We start from the raw sequence: 15301 nt of genomic DNA, 5'->3' as shown, positions 1-15301 counted from the left end.
AGAGAGAGAGAGAGAGAGAGGTTCTTTACAGTCTCACCTTTTCCAGAATGCGACAGTCTGAGCCACGCACTATGAAGCCTTTCCATGCTGGCTGCTTTCTCCTAGTAATCCGAACTTCCCCCATATCTTTTTATGGGTCAGTAGCTCATTACTTTACAGCACAAATTATTCTTTCATTGTCTGGATATAGGAGTATACTTACTCATTTCACGGCTAAAGAAACTTTGGATTTTGCTTACGTTTTGTCAGTTATGAATGGGTAAATTGAAATTTTAAATGCAAAAAATCAGCTTCTGGGAAGCTGTTTGTTTCACTGTGAGTAGAAAGGAAGGTTTTGCTTGTGCCTGGCTTTGAGAGTATAGTTTACCATGGCAGGGAAGGCGTGGTGTGAGGTAGCTGTTCACACATCACAGTCAGGAACCACGGAGAGCTGCATGCTGCATCTCTGCTGTCTTTCTCCATTTCTCCTTTTATTTACATAGTCTGGGATCTTAGCAAAGAGGACGGTGCTGATCCTTAGTGCACAGGATGGTATTATCCACACTCAGTACTCTCTCTTCAGTAAAACCCCTTGACATTCCCTTTCAGGCATGCCCCGTATGTCTCCTGGGTGATTCTAAACCTAGGCGAACTGACAATTGAAATTAGCTGCATTATTTGTTCAGTTTCTTGTTTTGTATTGGATTTACAGAGTTCTTTTAAAAAAATATTCAGGCATGGGCATGCAGTTGTGTTAACACACACATATATACATTTTTAAAGCGTATTTGTAATATAACAACAACACACAGAGTATATATTATAACTGTCAGTGAGTGGAAATAGATGTATTTACCAATATACTTCCTCCCTTCCTTCCTCTTCCTCTTCCTTTTCCTCTCCCTCTCCCTCCCCGTCCCCCTCCCCCTCCCCCTCCCTTCCTCCCTCCCTCCCTCCCTCTCCTCTTTTCTTCTTTTACAGAAATGTGACACTTACAAACTAGTGATGGAGGTACGGGACATGGGGGGCCAGCCCTTCGGTCTGTTCACCACAGGAACCATCACCATCTCACTGGAGGATGAGAATGACAACTCGCCATACTTCACCCAACCTTTTGTGAGTAGATTTGTATGCTTGTTGATCTAGATTCCTTCATATTTTAAAAAAAAACTTCTAGAATATGCCAGCTTCCTGAAAACAGACATTTTGTTTTAAATAGTAATCACTTAAAAACAAGTCAGAAAAGTGTGGGTTTTGTAAGAAGAATAGCTGAGGTGATCAAGTTTCTGATGTGAGAAAGTGCCTTTGCTCTTAGCCACTGAAGAACACTTCTGTTCTGATGTACCTCATGGGTTCAATGTTTTCTTGGTTATTATTGTCAGTTTGGGGATTCTTTTAAATGCTGAAGAAGAAGAGGCTTTCTCTCCAGTACTGTGCATTTCAAGTTATGAATCAGAAAAGAGATCAGCCTTATACACTCTGCTTGGGTCAGAATGAAGTCCTGCCCAGAGCTCCTCCTGTCTTAGGCCTTAGCTAGCAAATTATATGAGACATAGTAAATGATGAGATTGCCAAGGAAGGATTGTTTTTCTGACTTTTAATGAGTAACTCTGCACTTTCATGAATCTATACCAGAGCTCTAGTCAGAGAACAAGGAATCTGATATGGTGATGGATAGATACTTCATTGTAAACGTGCTCATTCATATACCTAGATCCAATCCTTTTCATCTTACATCTTGTCTTAGTAAAGTTTTAATTACTTTGAAGAGACTCCATGACCACAACAACTCTTATGAAGGAAAATACTTAATTGGGGCTGACTTACAGTTCAGAGATTTAATCCAGTATTGTCATGACAGGAAACATGAAGGCATACTGGCAAACATGGAGACAGAAGAGTAGCTAAGAGTTCTACATCTTGATCCACAGGAAAATCACCTCACAGAACTTAAGATATGGGTAACCTTAGGTGAATGGAAGGAATTTGAAAACAGGATAGGAAAGAAAGAAGTTAGCTGGGCATAAAACTTTATAAATTCTTTTACAAATTATGAGCATCTCTGACTCCATATTACATTCTTTAAATATAATTTTAAGTATAAAGACTGTAACATAGAAAGGCAATTTTTTCCCTCAGTATACTACAGAAGTAGAAGAAAACAGAATTGATGTTGAGATTCTGAGAATGATGGTGCAAGACCAAGATTTGCCCAACACCCCCCACTCGAAGGCGGTATACAAAATCCTAAAGGGGAATGAAAACGGGAACTTCAAAATCACAACGGATCCAAATACAAATGAAGGGGTCTTGTGTGTTGTCAAGGTATGTAAAATCGTAAAGCTATTCTTTACAGCCATACAAACCTGTGTTTCAACATTGATATAAAAATTATTTCTGTCTATGAACCCATCTCCGGGGAGTTAGAGGCAGTTAAAGGACACATGGGGAGGGGAGTCACTTGTCAGTGTTGTAGCCAGTTGATGTGTCATAATAAATACATTAAAAATTAATGCTCATAGACACAGACATAGACACACACACACACACCATAGTAATGCAGTATTGTGATGGAATGATTGACAGTGGTTTACACAGATCCTTTCTAGTATTTCACTCTTCCTAAGCAGAAACTCATATCAGACACACACTTCAGTCCTCTATAAGTGAGGCTAACTAAAGCAGAGGAATGCTGAATCTGACGGTGGCCTTGGTGGACAGTACTGAATGTGCATTCTCTGGCTGCTCTCTGAATCATTGTGTCCTAGTCCCGATGTCTTTCCCCTTTAATTCCCCAGGGGCAATTCAAAGCATTCCAAAGAAGTTATTTTTCTGATAAGATTCTCTTAAAATGTTTTTAATTTTTACACTGTATATTCTTTCTTTCTCCCTTCTGCTGGTCTTCTGTATTTCTTTCCTTCACTTTTTCCTTTAAATTTAACTTGTTTCAGGAGCCTTACTGGGATTAGACACAATGCTGCACTCCTATTAGTGTTTAAAGTTACAATAAAAAGATGAAGGTGGGATCTTCCAAAGCAAAAAAGTAGGAAGGAAAATGGTCACTCTCAAAAATTGATTATCTTAACCATTTTAAGAAGATAATTGATTTTTTTGGACTAGCACCAGCTTTGGGCAACATTTTAAAAAGAAAGAATTGAATTCTCTGTCTATTAAATCTTGGAATCACTAGTGTTCTGTATACCAATATGGGGACTGATCTGTGTATGTTTATTAAACAGCCATTGAACTATGAAGTCAGCCGCCAAGTCACTCTGCAAATTGGTGTCCTTAATGAAGCCCAGTTCACTAACGCTGCCAACGCACAACCCCCAACAATGTGCACCACAACTGTCACTGTGAAAATTAAAGACAGAGATGAGGGCCCTGAGTGCCAGCCACCAGTCAAAGTCATTCAGAGCAAAGATGGACTGCCAGCGGGCCAAGAGCTCCTGGGCTACAAAGCGGTGGACCCAGAGACAAGCAATGGTGAAGGCTTAAGGTAATGCACTTTCCTGAAAACTCCTGCATCTTCCTTGGAGCATGAACTTATTTCAAACTTAGCAATGGTCTGTGTGTCTCCGCTTTGGTCATTCCATGCTTGCTTTCTGAAAACCTAGGTATGAGAAGGTAGGAGATGAAGATAATTGGTTTGAGATTAACAAAATCACCGGAGACTTGAGAACTGTGAAAGTACTGGACAGAGAGTCGAAGTTTGTGAAAAACAACCAGTACAATATTTCAGTAGTGGCGACGGATGCAGGTGAGTGCCATTTTCTAAAAGTAAAACATGAATATAGAATGTGTCTAGGTCAAATCTTAGTTCAGACACTGCTTCCTCTAAGGTTCTAATTAATAATCTACAACAATGTGTTCAGTATGATAGCTCATTTCAGTCCGATCACCCATGTAGTCCCCTGTACACCCCTCGGGCAGAGCCACAGGAGAGTGAATGATCAAAGTCTAATTTTGAGTACAGGTTTGTTTATTTCTGCTGAGGAATATAATTAAATCTCATAATGCCTTGTCTAGAGACTTTTTTTTTAATTGTCCTAGTGAGGGTTACTATGGCTATGATGAAACACTATGACAAAAGCAAGTTGGAGAGGAAAAGACTTATGTTATTCACAGCTCCTTTTAACAGTTCATTATCAAAAGCAGTGAGGGAGGAACTTACACGGGGCAGGAACCTGGAGGTGAGAACAAAAATGCAGAGGCCATGGAGGAGTGCTTGCTTATCATGGCTTGCTTAGTCTGCTTTCTTATAAACTCAGGACCACCAGCCCAGGGATGGCTCCACTCACCATGAGCTGGTCCCTCCTGCATCGATCACTAATTAAGAAAATGCTCTACAGGCTTGTCTGTAGCCCAGTTTTATGGAGACATTTTCCGAACTGGAGTTTCCTCTTCTCAGATGACTCTAGCTTGTGTCAAGTTGACATAAAGCTAGCCAGGACACTTACCATACAGGTCTTTTCATGTATATGTTTTTGGTTTCCTGTTTTTATAGGATGTTCGTGTGTGCAAATGTGTGTGTCTCTGAGTCTATATATGTTTCTTGTGCTTTTACTTGGCTTCTTCTTTTCTGCTTATTTTGTCCTATTCTGTTTTGCTTGTATTATTATTGTTTTAGATGCCTGTTTGTTTTCTAAAGAGAGAAAGGTAAAGTATGGATTTAGGAGGGAGGGGAAGTGGGGAGGAGTTGGAAGGAGCTGGGGGGAGAGGAAACAGTAATTGGAATTTATTATATGAAAAAAAATCTATTTTCATTTAAAGAACAACCATGAACTAGTTCTACTCTATAGAGTGTTTCCTTCGGATACTGTCAACTGTCAAGGGATGATCTTGAAACTCTTGAAATAAACTCCTGCCTCCTGGAACCATATTAGATAGTTTAAGTAAGCATATGCATATTAATGTGCTAACAATGTTTGCTAGTGTACACATGTACTATTATGCAAAACATTATATAAATCTATGCCATAGAGATAAATGAAATAAAAGTTAAAATGAGTAATAAAGTATTACCCATGTAAGACAAATCCTCATAGAGATTTTAAAAAAATTATCATCTTGGGGTTTTCAGACAGAACTAAATTTTTTGCCTATTTGATTAACTCAACAAGATTTCTGGTGTTTTTAGATGTACACGCTGAGCATGTAAAATGTATTGCCAGACAGTAACATGGGCTATTTCTACACATTTTTTGAATTTCTTCAAATTAATAATATATAGCAATTCCCCAGATATTATTGGCTATATAGCCTATTTTAGCTACATTTTTTTAAATATAAAAGTATGTGTTTGGGTATAGGTGTATGCATGTAAGTGCAGGTGACCCAAGAGGCCTTAGGAGTTGCGGGTGGTGGGAGCTACCTGTTATGAATGCTGGGACTTGAACTTGGATCCTCTAGAAGAGAAGTACATGCTCTTCACCACTGAGCCATCTCTCTGGCCCTTTTGTTGGTTTTAAAGCAAGCGGTGTAGCTACTGAGAGACCAAAGGTTAACTGACGAAGACTGCTTCCTGTTTATGCAGTCAGGACAAGCTGACTCATGGCCACTCTGCCCATTAAAGCTTTTCTCACCTCTCAGTCCTGCTGCCTTTGGGATGGAAGTACCAGGTTACACATCCTCTTCATGACCATGGAAACGAGAAGTCATGAGATGAGGTTGGGTCTTTCTAATAATGAAAGCTTTACTGCTTTATATTCTAAGCATTAAAGAACTCTCCTATCAGCTAAGCTAATCCAGCTTTCAAAATCTGAGCGCCCTCTTACTGTGAATGTCATTACCAAGTAAAGTACCTGCATATTACCTTTCTCTTTGATCCACACCTCAAATGTACTCTGTGTTTGTTTTATAGAGTTATCTTACTATAAGTTCCAAAACTCTGCAGAATAACAGGTGGGCGGATATTAGCTGAGAAACATACTGATTTAATATACTTTACAGTTCTGGATAATGTGGTTTTTTTTTTTTAAGTTTGCTATTCCTATAAGTAAAAATGAAATCTAAATGGCTTACACATATAATTACTCTGTGAAACAGGACTCTCTATCTACTTACATTTAGATGTTTAAATTCTAAGCGCAGGATCATGGAAACTAGGAGGCATGCGATGAGGAGTTGGTCCTTCTAATAATGAAAGCTTTACTGCTTATATTCTAAGAAGAGAGTCTATGGTATAACATTTTTTTCCAGTAGAGAATGTTTAGATGTCTCTACACATTGAGAGAGTTTGGAGGATTTTAGGGTAAAGCAGAAAGAGGGGTGAAGCCCTGGCACTAGATGAAAGGAAAATAAATTCTTATTTAGAGAGGGCAAAATTACAGAGAGCAAAATATAAGAATGAAACTTTGTTGCTTAGTATTGAAAGATACTGAGGGTAAGCATGGTAGGATGAGTATAAAAGAGCAAAGCTTAGGCAAAGCACACCCCAGAGTCATACATAACCTAGACATGCCCTAGAAAAGATGAGGATTCAAAAAACATTTATGAGAAAATTAATGGTAATCATGTATTCATACATTTAGATTAATATGTGTGTGTGTATGTGTGGTGTGTGTGTGTGTGTGTATGTGTGTGTGTGTGTGTGTGAACTTGTTTTGGTGCTCAAAGGTATTCCTAGATGATAATTTAGGAAGTCCTAATGGCCCCTTAGAATCTAGCTTATGTCCCTGTATTTCTCTTGTGCATCATTCTTGTCTGTCAGGCTGATCTCTCTGCTCTCAGTCTAGAGAATGCTGTTTTATGTATCTTACTCCTAGAACATGAGAGTAGCAGGGCTCCTCTAGCCCTACCCTGAAGCACATGTTCCTTAAATTATTCAAATGAATAGCAGTGACAACTCCTGTGATTATTCTCTGCTAGTCTTTGTTTGATTCATAATACTGCAATTTAAACATTATTACACACTGGAAATAATATAATAATTATCACATATGCTGTATTGTTACGTTGAAAGTGTGCCTTCACTTGCTCTCATTCATATTTTTTTCTTCTAAATTGGTTAACAGCTCAAATTCCCTCTACCCTCCACCCTACCACATCTCCGGTAAACGTCCCTTTATCAAGCATGAAGATGAAAATTTGGTACATATCTGTTTAAGGCATTTTAAAAAGTTATGTGTGTGTGTATGTGCACGCACACCTATATGCATGGCCTTTAGAAAGGTAGAAGGTGGCATTGGATCCCCTGGAGTTAGAGTTACAGGCAGAACAAGGCTGATCTAAGGCTTTCACAGAGACCCTGATTAGAGGACAAAGGGGACCTAGTTCTGTCTCCTTGCCCAGGGACAGATTTGGCAAGATCCAGTCTATGGCTGGGACCAGGGTCTCAAAGGAGTTAAGCTTTCAGTTCTTGACAACTTGTTCTTCTCCCCACCCCCACCAGAGAGATCAGTCCCAAGACCTCTGTGTACATCATTTCTGACACTTGAGGTATACTATATTCACCACGTGCGTTATTAGCCTTCTGCTGAATTTGTCTCATTTCTCCCCTAACAACTGTATGTAAGATCCTTACTTCTTATTAGACGTGCTTGGCATAACATGTTGCTTGTGTAATAATTCCTGACCCCAGGATTCCTATCTCCTCTAACCTTTCTTCTGGTTTTCTCCTTTAGAAGCCTTTCACTGAAGAATGACCAGTTTGTCCATGTTACCCATTTATGACATGAATGTTAAGATCTAAATTGTGGTCCTGGGCAGGAGTAACATGTACTCCTCCCCAGTATGGACCAGCTAACGTGTCATGGTTAGACTTGTTGTTCCTCTGTGGTTTGAGAAGCATGTAAACCTCCAGGTTCAGGCTGTGAAATTAGCTACTAAGGATTTTACAACTTTGATGTGTACTTGGCACTTAGAACAACTGATCTCAAACCTTATGAAAGACCTTCTTAGTTTTAGTTTCTGAAAAAAGTCTTAAAATTATTACTGAGTGGCTATCATATCAAAGTGGTAAGCATTTTCTTATTTGAATCCAAAAGTAACACACATGATGTTAGAAGCTAATGGGCATACCACAACTCAAGAAGAAATAGAAGAAATAATAAAGAGCTCTATTCATTCAGGTCTGACTTATAATATTGTGAGCTTCAGGATATGGAAAACATAGTTTTGACAGCTACTGACTTCAGAAGCTCTTTCTAGAAGGGCTATGGACTTAGATTTTAGTTGGTGCATGTGCTTCTTAGTTCTGTGGCTGGTACTCCCCACTCATTGACACTTATCAATCAACTCAAAGGTAATTAAAGTAAGCTGTTGGACTAGACAGATCTATGTAGCTGCCTCTTCATGATGTTCCATTTACTATAAATGGAAAATCAGGCTCTGGTGTCTTGGCAAATTTTCAGAGAGTTTATTTTCAACTCTGCTTTGACTAATAAACTTCCAAGTGATGTCGAGCATCTCCTGTTCTGTTTTTATCAGCATGTTTCAAACAGAGAATCATTAAATATAAATAATGATAAATATTGGTTAAATATAGGCTTAAGTGAATCTCAATCTGCTATTAGAGTAACCTATTTTTATCTATCCTAGCTGGCCGATCTTGCACAGGAACACTGGTGGTTCTTCTGGAAGATTTTAATGACCACCCACCACAGATTGACAAGGAAGTGACCATTTGTCAGCAGGAGAAGGATTTTGCTGTTTTGGAACCTATAGATCTAGATGGGCCAGATAATGGTCCACCTTTTCAGTTCCTTCTGGATAATTCTTCCAGCAAACTTTGGACTCTAGAATCACAGGATGGTAAGTACTTATGCTAAATATTGCAAGAAATCTCAGTTCAAGATTGCTAATGGCCTGTGCATGTACCTTGGTTAGTCATAATAAATACATATGCACTGTCTATCTGTGTACCAACTATCTTTCATATATATATATATATATATATATGTATATATATATATATATATATATATACACGTGTATATGTACATACATACTTATGTTATTCATCTTGGAAAAATAATAATTCTTTAATATCTATTTTTATTTGTTATCTATCATCTATTTACCATATGTCGCTAATTTATCTGTATATCTATTATCTATTTGTTTGGTAATTATCTATCTAATATTTATCAAATATCTAATATCAGTTATCAATTGACAAGATATGACCATTTGTCAACACAGGTAGATAAAATTATCTACCGATGTATGCATGTGTCTATCTGCATGCCAATCATCTATCATATACATATATGTATTACACTTAGATCTTTTGCTCTGAATATCATTAAAGAAAACACAGAAACCAATTTTAAATCACTGGAATGACATGTTAATTATACATAAGTCTTCTTTCTTTGTTTCTTTCTTGTTTGGTTGTTTGTTTTGTTTTATTTTGTTTTGTTTTGAGACAGGGTCTCTCTACATAGCCTTAGCTCTCCTGGAACAAACAATATAAACTGAGTGGTCCTCAAATTCACAGAGACCTATCTGCCTATGCCTCCTGAGTGCAGGATTAGAGGCATGCAGCACAATGCCCAGCCTGGAGATCAGTTTACCTTTAGATTAAAATAATGTCAACACTTTCCCTACTTTTCTGAAACATTAAATCATTTTTAAGAAAGAAAATGAACCACTAGAGTTTTTATTGCAGATTAAGTCTTTGAATGTACACCAAGTAAGAGCAATATTTTTGATGAAATGTCATATTAATATGTACTCTATCTACCCTTTTTCCTTTAGGTAAACGTGCCATTCTTCGTCAACGACACAATCTTAATTATAACTATTATTCTGTGCCAATCCAAATACAAGACAGGCATGGTTTTTCTGCAAAACATGTATTATCAGTGCGAGTGTGTGACTGTACAACTCCAACAGAATGTAGAATGGGTGTTAAGGAAGAAAGGGATGCTAAGCCAAATGTAATCCTTGGGAAATGGGCCATTCTCGCCATGGTCCTGGGCTCTGCATTGCTACTGTGTAAGTATCATTATCTAAAGTGTTATGGAATACTTATGTGTTAATTTCCTGGAGCAAAAATCTTTCACAGAGAAGTTTGCTTTACTTCCGTTTTAGAGGTTTCAGCCCATAACTAACAGCCTCTGTCGTACTGTGTCCAATGACCAGTAGCATGTAACTAAGCAACCTACTTAATGGCAGTTAGAAACCAAACTGAGAGAAAGATTAGGTTAGGGTTGGCCCCAATGATGCAACTTCCTTCTGTTAAGGCCCAAGATCCCACCACCTCTCAACAGTGCTGTGAGGTAGGGAGGAAAACTTTAACACATGGACCACCTGGGGCAATTTATCTCAGCTATGATAGTCTAGTACAACATTAGACTGCAGTTCTTTATATTAAGGACACATGTAACTGTTGGTACATGTGCCTTTCAAAAATTGTGTACCTCTTCTGAAAGTGAGAATCTGAATCATAGAAGAAACAGCCCTAACAGCCGATTAAAGCTGTCTAGGTACGTTTCAGAGGACGTGTTTAACTCCTCAGAAGTTAATCATGAGACAGTGAATATTTCTGAAAAGCTATAGAGACATTTTAAAAAATATATTATTTTCAATGTTTTTGTTTTTTAAAATTTTTGTTTATTGTCAAATTATTTTAATATCTTCCAAAATTCAAAAAAAAAATATTTTACTTTGCTTTCTAATTCTTCCTGTAGGCATTTTGTTTACATGCTTCTGTGTGACCACTACCAAGAGAACAGTCAAGAAATGCTTCCCAGATGATGTAGCCCAGCAAAATTTAATTGTATCAAATACTGAAGGACCAGGAGAAGAAGTGACGGTAAATCAGAATTAAAGTCCCACTGAATTACATGGTGACCACTCCATAGTAATAGTAAAACTTAATAATTATTGATCCATACAGCACCAAGCAAAAATCAAAGTTCCCTGCATATTTTAATTCATTGCCCATTTGTATTGACTTTAAGGAGCAACTCAAACAATAAAAATGCATGTTCTACCTGTTTTTTCCATTTTTGTCCCTTGGCTTGAGGCCACATAAAGTGATTTTCATGGTATTGTCTATCTGTATGTCTTACAATCTAAATTTTTCTTTTTGTAAGAACATTGGTCATGACAGATGAGAGACTAACTTCTTTGAGACTTACATGATTGCATCTACAGTGAGCCAGGGGTTAGGACCTCAACATATGGATTTCTAGGGACAGAGTTTGGCCCACAATATCTATGTTATGATTCTTAGCATTATTCTGATTTTACATGTGAAGAACAGAGGCACAGCAAGTGACTTGTTTATAGTAAGAAAGAGTTGGTTTCTGTGTCATTGATTCATTTTCTAATTCTATCTTTAGGAAGCAAATATTAGGCTCCCCACACAGACAGCCAACATCTGTGATACAAGCACGTCTGTTGGGACTCTTGGTGGTCAAGGAATCAAAACACAGCAAAGTTTTGAGATGGTCAAAGGAGGCCACACCTTGGAGTCCCACAAGGGAGGAGTAGCAGACCCTGGCCGATATGCTTACACAGACTGGCAAACTTTCACTCAACCTCGGCTTGGTGAAGTAAGTGCCCAGTCTTCAAGTGCGCACTCTGTGCAATGCTAACATGATTTATAAACCAGGGTTTCCCAAAGTTCCCTTTATACACCTGGATCACATCTTTTCATCTCCTGTACAAGGATAGACACTGATGTAAGGAACACACTCAGAGTTTAATTAAGAAAATATAATTTGTAAAACTTTAGTACTAGTTTGTGTATACATCTTTGGGATATCAAAAGACTGATATCTTTTTCACTAAACATTATCAGAAAAACATCTTCAGTGAAGAATTAGCTATAGTATAATCAACAGATCATACATTGCCACTATTTTGCCAGTGTGCTCTAGTTCTATATGTAGTTATGATATCTTGCCTACCTCAATCAACCAAGATTGGTAAGCTTTAATCTTAGGTTCCACTCTACATGTTTTCCTTGCTTGTTTCAGATTGCTCAGACTGATGTGAGCCAAATGTTAGATAATTACAGATATATAACATGAATATATTACACATGTTATATATAACATTAATGTACTAGACCCTCATAACTATTTACAGTATAAATGTAAGAACCACAGTTCTATACTGGTTCTCCCCCACATATACCAAGCAGCTGTTGAGATAAATTTCAACTAAAAACATCTTGTGTTCAGGTGAAAAGTTGTAAGTTATTTATATGATCTATGCATAGCTTTAGTGTTTATAAATGTGTTCACTCTGAGCATTTATTTATTTGCTATATTTTAAGAATGAATATGATATAGACCAATCATGTGCATTTTTTATATGTAGGAATCCATTAGAGGACACACTCTGATTAAAAATTAAACAGTAAAAGGTAAATCCAAGATATCATTTTTATGGTAGTCTGTTTAGGTGTCTTTTAAAAGTCATAATAAACTGTGTTCTTTCTCCATACAGAAGGTGTATTTGTGTGGGCAAGCTGAAGAACACAAGCATTGTGAAGACTACGTTCGCCCATATAACTATGAAGGCAAAGGCTCCATGGCTGGCTCTGTGGGCTGCTGCAGTGATCGGCAGGAGGAAGAAGGGCTAGAGTTTTTAGATCAATTGGAACCGAAATTTAGGACATTAGCAAAGACATGTGTGAAGAAATAAGGTGCTGGTTAATAGAGCAACTTCTGTAAATGAATACAGAGGTGACACTGGATGTAAGGGGATAGCAGCTTGTAGTAGCAACTTTGGGTATTAAACAGAGGTAAAGTCATTTGTGGATAAGGGTGCTTTACCAATCATAGCTCCCCAAATTCTCCTTGTCTCCAGAACTTCCCTGTTGTCTAGACAGGACATTGCCACGGTTGCTTTTCTTTCTGTGCATGTATGCATTGCCCTTTCAGGACTGAACTGTATGTGCCACTAAAATTCTGGTGATGTTTGAAACTTAAGCTCTTTTGCATGCTATGCAAGACTCCATAATGGAGTTGGGTATTGTGGAAGCTTAAAATATGAGTTTGCATTGTATATATATATAAATTAAATATTTTTCAAGGACATGGGAAGAATTTTGCTTCTAAAATATTTCCTTTAGTGCCAAGATGTTTTCCCTTTTCCAGAGTAGCTTCAAATGAATTTTTAAGTATTTTTAGGTATAGCCTTTTGTGTACCTAAACAAGCTCCACTCTTACTGTACATTTCCCTCATTAGAAGAGCACTATCTTCATTTAGGAATCTCCATAGCTTAATACTTGGGTTTCTGCCCATATGGCTCTGTTATCATCGGGATCCTGGAGCTCCTATCTGAATGACATAGGTCAGAACATCATGCTCACAGCACCTAGAACTATAGAGATTTGTCAAAAATTACTGGCATTCTGATCTTTATAGACTTACAGAATATAGTGTATATATATATATATATATATACATATATATATATATATATATACATATGTTCTTGTTGGTCAATCTTAATGTGATATTATCTTACCACATTCATATGTACTAAAAATATTAAAAATTATATAAATACTTTGGGACTGGTAGCTCTTTAACTTGATACTGATCTACTATTTCAGTGGCTTTTAACTGGTCTGTGTCTTCAAGTCTCTCTCCAACTACTCATAAAAATATCAAGCTGTAACTCTGATATAAGGCTTAGTCCTTATCATGTGTCAATACTGAGTTAATGTCCATATTGGGACACAATACTCATTCTACCTTGGAAATTACTCAAAGAAGAAATTTCTGGAGGGCTAGAAATAATTTTAAGTAGATACACATTAAGATTATTAGTCCATTACAGCAACATCTATCAAATCTTATTGAATTAATAGATATTTTAACATGCATGAATAAATAGGGTATAACATTTTAATAAGATTGTTTTATTGCTCTGTAAAGAAAAACTATATATTTAAATGATATTCTATTAGTCCTTTGTGAGAAACTACAGATATGTGTCAGGTTACATCTCATGAAAACCTTACATTTAAACTAAACTTACCTTTTTAATCTATACCTTTCTATCTATTGGAAAAAAATAGATTTCTGTTTCACTTACGTTTTGTAACTAGTCTTATTGGTCTCTATTAGGATAGGTGCTCTTTATTACAAAATTGGATATTTGAATAAAATGAAATATAGCGTTAGTAAGGCTGATATGATCTTGTAAATTCCCCACAATGTGTGACTTTGACAATCACTATACAATGATTTGGGGTGATACAATTTTTATGTTTTGAGGTAAGTGTCACTCTGATAATGTGAATTTTGACATTTTAGAATCTAGGAGTACCAATTTGGAAATGCATCAAATGTCATAGTAAGTTATATTTTTCAATGTAGTTATATGAGCTGTTGGAAATTATTAGCTTAACATTCACTTGCATGTTGTTTGTGTCATCTTGCTCTTATATTTACTGAATTGTAGATGAGAAAATTTGCATCTAAATTAAACAGTAAAATTTATATCCATGGGTGGATTTCTTTTGCATCAAGAGAAGGCTTTCTAAAGTTTTAGAAGTCATTAGAAAATGTTGGGAATTGGTTTGTATTAGCAGTTTTAGCTATTTAAAATATTTGAAGACATTATTAAAACTTTTCTCAGAGGAATTATATTTATTGTTAGATTTATTTAGGCAACTCCCAGTAATTCTCATTTTGCATCAAAAATTAAATATTAACTACATGATGAACTAAATGTATGAAGCCCTACCAGGCTGCACAATTTAGTTTGCTAATACAGTACTGTATTTCATACAAAATTTGACTTAATTGTTGATTTAATAAATGAATAGTTATGAAATGTTTTTGTATTTCAATGTATATGGGGGACCATACAACCCAGCTTTTATCTTTTTGATGTTGGTTTCAAATATTTCATATGAGAGAGAAAAAAAATACCCATAGGTAAATCAGGAGGGATGTAATGATGCAGTTCCTTTGAGGACGCTTCCTCAAATCCTCTCTAACATATTAAATGTTAATTCTCAACGTTTAAAAATATTCCATAAAACTGGAAACCTCTGTGTGCATTTACTTTGTAGAGATGTCATTTGGAAAAAAAAATCAAAATAAATGCTTTAGAGCTGAGGACTTTCACTTCCCTTTTGGTAGTATGTCGGTCACTAAAGTGGTGTACTGTTTGAAATACAAAATGGAATGATAGCTATGGAATAGTCTGTATTATGGCATTGATCCATCTTATTATCTGCTTCTCTTATAAATCTACGGGAACATGATACATGACCAGACACTGTCTTTGTTTCTCCTCTTGGGGGGTAGAGAGGGATGGAAAAACATACAAGGAGAAAGCTTTCTAAGAATGGACAGACTCACACAGTGTGTAGAGCCCAATAAAATAAGTGAAAATACA

The 15301-nt window shown here is 36.7% G+C and overlaps 1 protein-coding gene across 2 annotated transcripts in view; it reads left to right on the top strand.

Moving 5' to 3' along the window:
- The window catches only part of Dsc1 (desmocollin 1), a 31283-nt gene extending 16594 nt beyond the window's left edge, over positions 1–14689 (top strand). The window contains exons 8-17 of one of the 2 annotated variants that reach the window (XM_021150714.1): positions 961–1095; positions 2119–2304; positions 3219–3478; positions 3597–3739; positions 8521–8733; positions 9682–9921; positions 10617–10741; positions 11274–11486; positions 12259–12304; positions 12388–14689. In XM_021150714.1, the coding sequence (XP_021006373.1) occupies positions 961–1095; positions 2119–2304; positions 3219–3478; positions 3597–3739; positions 8521–8733; positions 9682–9921; positions 10617–10741; positions 11274–11486; positions 12259–12294 (1551 nt within the window). In that variant the 3' untranslated portion in view covers positions 12295–12304; positions 12388–14689. The remainder of the gene's footprint in view (positions 1–960; positions 1096–2118; positions 2305–3218; positions 3479–3596; positions 3740–8520; positions 8734–9681; positions 9922–10616; positions 10742–11273; positions 11487–12258; positions 12305–12387) is intronic. The other variant, XM_021150713.1, reaches the window with a different exon arrangement.
- Positions 14690–15301: the final 612 nt, after the last annotated feature.

Source organism: Mus caroli, chromosome 18, assembly GCF_900094665.2.
Source record: "Mus caroli chromosome 18, CAROLI_EIJ_v1.1, whole genome shotgun sequence".
In the NCBI taxonomy this organism is placed as follows: Eukaryota; Metazoa; Chordata; class Mammalia; order Rodentia; family Muridae; genus Mus; species Mus caroli.
The sequence above is the reverse complement of the archived record's forward strand: the minus strand, read 5'-3'. Positions and strand labels throughout refer to the sequence as shown.